We start from the raw sequence: 7,751 nt of genomic DNA on the forward strand, positions 1-7,751 counted from the left end.
GCCCGCGAGGGGGCGCTGGGGGCGGGGGAGGGGCGCGCTCGGCCGGCGCGGCTGCCCGCCCCGCCCTCCGGCCGCGGCCGGCGGCCCGAGCCCGCGACTGACCCTCGGCAGCTCCTGTAGTCACGTGGCGCTGGGAACCGGCGGGGGGGCTGGGCACGGGCCTGGCAGTGGTGAACTCGAACCTGCTGCTGTCGCGGCGGCGGGTGGCGAGCGCGGCCGCCGGCCCGGCGTTCCGGCCTCATGGACGCGCCACGCGCCTCCGCGCACCCCGCCGGAGAGGTTCGTCCCGGGCAGGGTGCGGGGTTCCACGCGGGCCGCGGCCGCGGCGGCCCTACCTGCCGGCGCGTGACTGTGTGCGCCGGGTGGGGGGGACGCGGCCGGACCGAGTGGGGGGGCGAGCGCGTGCACCTGCGCACAGGCTCCGCGAGCGGCGCGCTGCGCGGGGACCCGGGAGGGCCCACCCGGGGAACGCGGAGCCGTGTGTCCGCGAGCGTGGACGGGGGACACACGCGAATGCAAAACGGGGGAGTAGGGGCTCCACGGCTCTTCGCCATCCAGGATGCGCATGGGGATTCTGACCGAGTCGTGGTCGCACTAGCTCGCCTGCACAGCTCCCTGGGAAACGATCCTGGAATTCCTGTTGGGAGGAGGGTGGGGGAAGGGGAGCCAGCAGGGATTCCAGAGTTCCTGCCATGGGCCGGCCTTTGGCCGTCAGCATGGCGAATTCATGCCGTGACCTTAGTAGTGGAGGAAGTGACCCCCAAACTGCAGCAGTGCACTTCCTTGGGGAAGGGGGCCCATTCATTTATAATCCAAAATCCATTAAGGTCACTCTGTCCGCGCGGTGTGGGGCTTGGGTGGGGGAGGAGGTTGTGGCTGGCGAGGACACAAAGATGACTGCTCTGGAGGAGCTCAGAGCCTCATGCGCGTTTTCTCTCCCCTCCCCACAGGTAAGGCTGGCCTCTCTGCACTCAGAGGTCTGAGCTCTGCCATGGGGGTAGGGGTGTCTTTACTGCTGCAGTTTTCTCTGACATCTGGGGGCTACCAGAGTGTGGGCCGAAGCAGGCGCTGCAGCTGCAGAAGTCTCCCCAGGAACGTCCCTGGGAGGAGCTGGAAATATCCTCACCTCCAGCTCCACCGTCTCCAGGGTAGAGTTTGGTCTTCTTTGTTGGGTTCCCAAACCATTCCACAGCCCCAGCGCTCAGGCCTCCCCATCCTGGCGGAAGGAAGGCACCTGTGGGGGAAGGATCACATTCTCATACCCTGGGCATCTTCCCTGTGCTCAGTCTGGCGTTGGGAATGAGTCATGTCTGTGCTCCTGGAGAGGAGTGCAGGCTCTAGGGAATTTAGGAGGATGTGTCTGGAGCTTTCCAGCAGGCCTTGAGGGTCCCTGAAGAGTCCAACCACCACCCCAGCCCTCAGAGGGTGGAGGAAGCCCTCCTGCAGGAATCTGGGCTCCCCATGCCATGGAGGAGGCGAATGGGGGGCAGACCCTGCAGGCTTGGGGCAGGACTGGGCAGGAGACAGATTACAATCTCTTCTTTCCCCCCCTTTTCTTGCCCCAGTAATCCCTACCACCCCAAGGGAGGCAGAGCCAGGGATCCAGGCCCCTGAGGGCAGCAGGTTGTGGGTGTTCCTTGGATTCAGGAGAGCTTTCCTTCAGTCGATGTCCTAATCGTGTGTGTGTGTGGGTGGAGGGGGCAGGCGGGCAGAATGTGGGCAGTCTGGACAGGCGGTGCCCTGAGTCAGGCTGTGCTGGGCATAGCTTCCAGTGCCCCCCTCCTGTTCCCGAGAAGGGCTGTTCTCGCTCCTCTCCAGGCTTCCGCCCTGAGAGACTGAGGTTGGGGGTGTGAAAGTGCTTCCCCCTCGTAGGATTAGAGCCCAGGAGAGGATAATAGGAACGAAAGGCTATGGAAATGTCTATCTGTGCGATCGTTATAAACCCAGGTGTTTTCAGGGAAGAACGCTGGCCTGGGAGTTTAGAAGACCTGTCCCCTAGTCTTGGTTCTGCTGTTGGTTACTGTGTCCTCTCGGGCATGTCCTCTCATCTTTTATGCCTCACAATTGCTTCATGTGTCAAACAGGGAGCTTAGTGTCTGCTTGTGCAGCCTCACAGCGTTGCTGTGCAGCTCGGATGTGGCAACAGGACATAGTAGAAACGAGCAGAGGGCAGTGGGGAGCCCTTGGAAAAGCACAAAGCAATGTCAGGAAACGGGGCCCTGTTTTCCGGGGAGTACTGAGGCAGGCGTGTTTGTGCAGTCGACACTGGAATGTTTACTCCATGCTGGGCACCAGGCAGCTGCCGTGAGGGGGATTCCAGGAAGTGTCAGAGTTTCTCCCTTCTGGTAGTTTCCAGGGTCAGTGAAGACTTAGGACAAATATACCTGAAATGGTATCTAGAAGCCCCAGACTGAAATCACATGGAACATACAAGGAAGTGGAAGTGTAGACTCTGGGCTCCAGGAGCGGAGGGGCGGGCTCCCCTGGGGCCTGGGTGGCTGGGGAGGCACTGGGGCAGGACGAGCTGACCTTCAGAGTGACTGTGCTTCTCCCCACAGCAGAGGAAGCACCGATGCTGGAACGTCGCTGCAGGGGCCCCCTGGCCACGGGCCCTGCCCAGCCCCGACTCCTTTCCGGGCCCTCCCAGGAGTCGCCCCGGACCCTGGAGAAGGAGCCCCGCGGGCTGAGGTCACAAGGCACTTCCGCAGCCCAGTCGGGGAGCCAGGCCCCGGGTAGGGCCCATCGCTGTGCCCACTGTCGAAGGCACTTCCCGGGCTGGGTGGCGCTGTGGCTTCACGCCCGACGCTGCCAGGCCCGGCTGCCCCTGCCCTGCCCTGAGTGTGGCCGTCGTTTCCGACACGCCCCCTTCTTGGCACTGCACTGCCAGGTCCATGCTGCTGCCACCCCAGACCTGGGCTTTGCCTGCCACCTCTGCGGGCAGAGCTTCCGGGGCTGGGTGGCCCTGGTTCTGCATCTGCGGGCCCACTCGGCTGCAAAGCGGCCCATTGCCTGTTCTGACTGTGAGAGACGCTTCTGGCGGCGAAAGCAGCTTCGAGCTCATTTGCGGCGGTGCCACCCTCCTGCCCCTGAGGTGCGGCCCTTCATATGTGGCAATTGTGGCCGGAGCTTTGCCCAGTGGGACCAGCTAGTTGCTCACAAGCGGGTTCATGTAGCCGAGGCCCTGGAGGAGGCAGCAGCCAAGGCTCTGGGGCCTCGGCCCAGGGGCCGCCCCGCGGTGACCGCCCCCCGGCCCGGCGGAGACGCGGTGGACCGCCCCTTCCAGTGTGCCTGCTGTGGCAAGCGCTTCCGGCACAAGCCCAACCTGATCGCCCACCGCCGAGTGCACACGGGCGAGCGGCCTCACCAGTGCCCCGAATGTGGCAAGCGCTTCACCAATAAGCCCTACCTGACCTCACATCGGCGCATCCACACCGGCGAGAAGCCCTACCCGTGCACGGAGTGCGGGCGCCGCTTTCGCCACAAACCCAACCTGCTGTCTCACAGCAAGATCCACAAGCGATCCGAAGGGTCTACCCAGGGCGCCCCTGGTGCCGGGAGCCCCCAGCTGCCAGCCGGACTCCCGGAGCACTCGTCAGAGCCCACCCGAGAGGCCCCACTGAACCCTGTGCAGGGGCCTGCACCTGAGCCTCCGCTGGAGGCCCCAGGAGAGCCCCCACAGGACCAGGCGGGAACCCCCGCATCTCTCTACAGCTGCGAGGACTGTGGCAGGAGCTTCCGGCTGGAGCGCTTCCTGCGGGCCCACCAGCGGCAGCACACGGGGGAGCGGCCCTTCACCTGCGCCGAGTGCGGGAAGAACTTCGGCAAGAAAACCCACCTGGTGGCACACTCCCGGGTCCACTCGGGCGAGCGGCCCTTCGCCTGCGAGGAGTGTGGGCGCCGCTTCTCCCAGGGCAGCCACCTGGCGGCCCACCGGCGTGACCACGCCCCCGAGCGGCCGTTCGTCTGCCCGGACTGCGGCAAGGCCTTCCGCCACAAGCCCTACCTGGCCGCCCACCGGCGCATCCACACCGGCGAGAAGCCCTACGTCTGCCCCGACTGTGGCAAGGCCTTCAGCCAGAAGTCCAACCTCGTGTCCCACCGGCGCATCCACACGGGCGAGCGCCCCTACGCCTGCCCCGACTGCGACCGGAGCTTCAGCCAGAAGTCCAACCTCATCACCCACCGCAAGAGCCACATCCGGGACGGCGCCTTCTGCTGCGCCATCTGCGGCCAGACCTTTGACGACGAGGAGAAGCTCCTGGCCCATCAGAAGAAGCATGATGTCTGAGAGAGCAGGGGCGTCATTTCCCCGGGAGCGTTGCAGTGGGCCATGGCGCCTGTGTTGCTGCTGGTGTAGGCGAGGGATCGGAGGGAGGCGGGGTGTGAGCTGGGCCCTGTTAGAGGGAGGTCAAGCCCGCCCAGGCGGCCAGGGAACCCACTTGCAGAGCGCAGGGACCCCGGCCTCCAGCTCTTGTTTGTTTGCTAAGGTTCGGTCCTCACTGTCCTGTGCCCTGGAAAAGTAGCAATAGCAGCTCTACCCTCCCTGTCCCTTAGAGCCTTCCAGCTGGAGGGGCTGCCAGTGGACAGGAAGACTCTTCTCCTCTGGTGTTAATGCCTTAATGTCCCAGTCTTTCATTATGAGTTCCTTCACCTCCTTCCTGGATGTAGGTGTGGTACAGCCCTTAGTAAATGAGCGCTCCGCAGGAAAAGTGGACCAGGTGGCTACCCTGGGAGAACCTGCTGGCCTTGTTAGGCAGCACCTGGGCCTTTTCCAGCACTGGGAGGCGAGGCCAAGCTGCTCTAACCTGTCCCACCCTGTCCCCTCCCCTGCCCCTGCACTGGCCCCCAGACTTGGAGACACCTGTCTATTGTTAGCACTCAGCTCATCCCTTTCCTCCGAGAAGGTCAACCCCCAGGTGTCTCCCCGGTGGTCTGACTTGCTTTGTCCAGCACCCTCTCGCGCTTAGAGCACCCCCTGGCTGTGGGTAGGCCTGTGTCCAGGCTTTGATCCAGCCCTCCTCACTCCTTCCAGAAGTAACACGGGTGGGAAGGACGGCCCCACCGAAAGTGGAGGGTCGGCTGATGGGAGTAGGGGTGTTTCCTCTTCAGCATTTCTAGCCTGTGGATGCCCAGCCTCTGCTTGAACACTTAGGTGACAGGGAATCCCCACCCCCTGAGGCCCTGGTTCTACTGTAGGATAATTCTAATTGTTAGAAATTCTTCCTTAAAATGAGTGAAATCTGCTTTCCTATAATTTCTACCTACTGGGCCTTGTTCTGTTCTCTGGAACGAAACAGAACAACCACTTACCCTCCTTTTCAAACTAGAGAATAAAGATTTGGTTTTAGAGCTGGTGGCTGAGAAGTGTTCCTTTCTCCTAGGGAGCTGTGGGCCTGAGTGAGGAGCAGCAGGCTCTGCTCCCAGGAAGGGGCTGCGGTGGGCTTGATGACAGGCCAAGGGCCTGACTTGTGGAGCCCCTCTGCGCCCTGCCTCTGGCTCTTCCCCGTGGTGGGGGCGGGTGAGGGTGGGCACACCTGGCAGGTGGGGCTCATTCTCTAGAGGTTCAGCCTTGTGTGGGGTCAAGCCCGGTTTTCTGGGTGCCAGTTGCCTGGGGGACGGTCTGACTTGATTCTGTCCTGCAATGCCTCCCTGGCTGGCCTGCTCCTCTCGCCCACGTCTGTTACTACCTACGCTCCCCTGCACTTGTTGCTTCATACAAATTTGAGTGCCTATTTTTGACAGGCATCAATAGGCCCTTTTCCTGCCTGTCTTAGTAATTTCTGCATAGATCCCTGACACCTAGCACATTGTGGTGCATAATAACCACAATTTGTTTACGTGAGTGGCATCTGCAAAGAAGTTTACTTAAATTATTTTGCATAATCCTTGCACGGTATGTACTCTTCTTTTACAGATGGAAACATTTGCTCGAGGTTATGTAACCGGCAGTCACCAGAGGTGATTTGAGCTGGGGTCTGCCGGACTCCTGGAACCCGTGCTGTAGCCCACCGCCACGGGTTTGTCAGGGAAATCGAGTGTGCTGCTGCTTTTGGTGAAGATGAGTTTTAAATGCTTGCCGTGTGCTTGCTGCTGTGATGGGAACTGGGGATTTACAAAGCTAAGACCCAGTCCCAACCCCTAAGATCCTAAGTCTGGGGAAGACATGTACATGTACACGATGAGTAGAGAGGGAGGGGTGGGGTGGGTGGGGTTCCAAGTGTGTAGGATAGAAGCAGATAGCTTCAAAGCTTCATATTGGATTATAGGGTTATGGGCCCACTTAAAAACCTGCCTAGTTGATGGTAAATGATCTTTCAGAGCCCGGGGCATCGCACAAGAAAGCATTGCTTAAATCTGCCTCTTTAAGGGAGCCCAGGGCTTTAGGAGAAGGGAGCAATGCTTTTTTGGGGGACACCAGGAAAGTAGGTAGATGGCAGGGAATGACGGCAGGGAGCAGGAGTCAGGTCCTCAGGCATCCAGGGTTAGTATCAGGGGTTAGGGAAAAGGATGAGGGAGACAGAATCTGACCACGGGACCTGACTTTTTGAAAAGTCAGTTTTAAAGGAAATGCCTGGTGTGTGGGGAAGGCGAGTGTGGGTGGCCTCTAGTGCTATGCTGCCCACTGCTTTCAGGTACAGATGGTGAGGAGAGGTCCAAAGGTCAGGGAATGCCACAGAAGTGGCCTTGAGGGGGCTGGTAAAGCAGGGACAGAGTGAACTTGCCCATGGTTCCTGAGGCCCTCGGGGGACCTGGTGGGTCCCAAGTCCTTGCTCAGCGTGGCACATGCTGACCGCAGTGTTGAAGGAGGAACTGCCCCGGTTGGAGGGGTCAGTGCTCTGCTGACAGGAGCTGCCCTTCTCTTCTGAAGAGTCCAGGGTTTTTCTCTCTTTTTTCTTCTACACTTAGAAAACTATTATATTATCTTGTCAAAATTAAACAATGCTGACATATTCACATTTATTCTTAATATGAAACTCCTTCATTTCCCCCACCCTACTCCCCATGTCTTTTCTCTACACCATGTAAAGAGTTTGAGGGTGTCCTTCTAGACATTTTTTCTGTGCATTTGCAAACATACATATGTAGTGTCCCCCTTTTTTTTTTTTTGCTTAATGGAAATAGGATCTCAGGTGTGCTTTATTCTTCCCGCCTTGAAATACCCTTGTCATGAACTCTCACTCTGGAGGAAGTCTTTCACTCTGCAGAGGACGGAACAGGCCCTGAGAGTGGAAATGACTTTCCCACTCGGGGCCCGTCACAGATCTGGAACTAGACTCCTGGAATCCACAAGCCTTCACTGCACCTCCACCAGGTACTCTGGAAAATAGGGAGATGAATGCGACTCTTGAAAGAGTTGATGGCCTGGTGGCGTCTGGCCTCTGAGTAGGGTTTTATACTCTACAAATGTTTCTATGGAGAACAGAACCACTTAGGGTCCTGCAAAAATCAGCAAGGCACGTGTGTAACTAGAAAATAATTAACCCTTTTACACATAAGTCAAAGTCCAGAGACAGAAAGTGTCTTTTGTAAAAACTACACATGAACTTTGTGGCATAACTGACAGAAACTCGGTCCCCCAGTTTCTGTTGTGTTATGAGGCCAAATGGCAGCCGGCCCGTGGCAAGTGCTTAGTAGGCAGCTGCTGACTGGTTAATTAAGGTCCACCGGCTTAAGGATAAGGTTTGTGGCAGTCCGGAGCGAGGCCCAGCTTCTGTTTGTGTCACCGTCGGGTCCCAACGGCCGTTTCTAAG

General features: G+C 59.2%; 1 protein-coding gene across 6 annotated transcripts; it reads left to right on the plus strand.

Moving 5' to 3' along the window:
* Positions 1-63: 63 nt before the first annotated feature.
* Positions 64-5,349, plus strand: REPIN1 (replication initiator 1). Of its 6 annotated transcripts, none has more exons than XM_046669086.1 (3): positions 64-279; positions 1,022-1,148; positions 2,562-5,349. In XM_046669086.1, exons 1-3 carry the CDS (start codon positions 241-243, stop codon positions 4,286-4,288), a joined length of 1,893 nt encoding a protein of 630 aa, XP_046525042.1. In that variant the 5' UTR covers positions 64-240; the 3' UTR covers positions 4,289-5,349. The 6 variants fall into 6 exon arrangements, with proteins under 6 accessions (XP_046525042.1, XP_046525041.1, XP_046525044.1 ...); XM_046669085.1 differs by having other exon boundaries at positions 66-279; positions 2,559-5,349; XM_046669088.1 differs by having other exon boundaries at positions 67-279; positions 951-1,148.
* The last annotated feature ends 2,402 nt before the right edge of the window (positions 5,350-7,751 follow it).

The sequence above is a fragment of the Equus quagga genome, chromosome 8 (assembly GCF_021613505.1).
Source record: "Equus quagga isolate Etosha38 chromosome 8, UCLA_HA_Equagga_1.0, whole genome shotgun sequence".
NCBI lineage: Eukaryota > Metazoa > Chordata > Mammalia > Perissodactyla > Equidae > Equus > Equus quagga.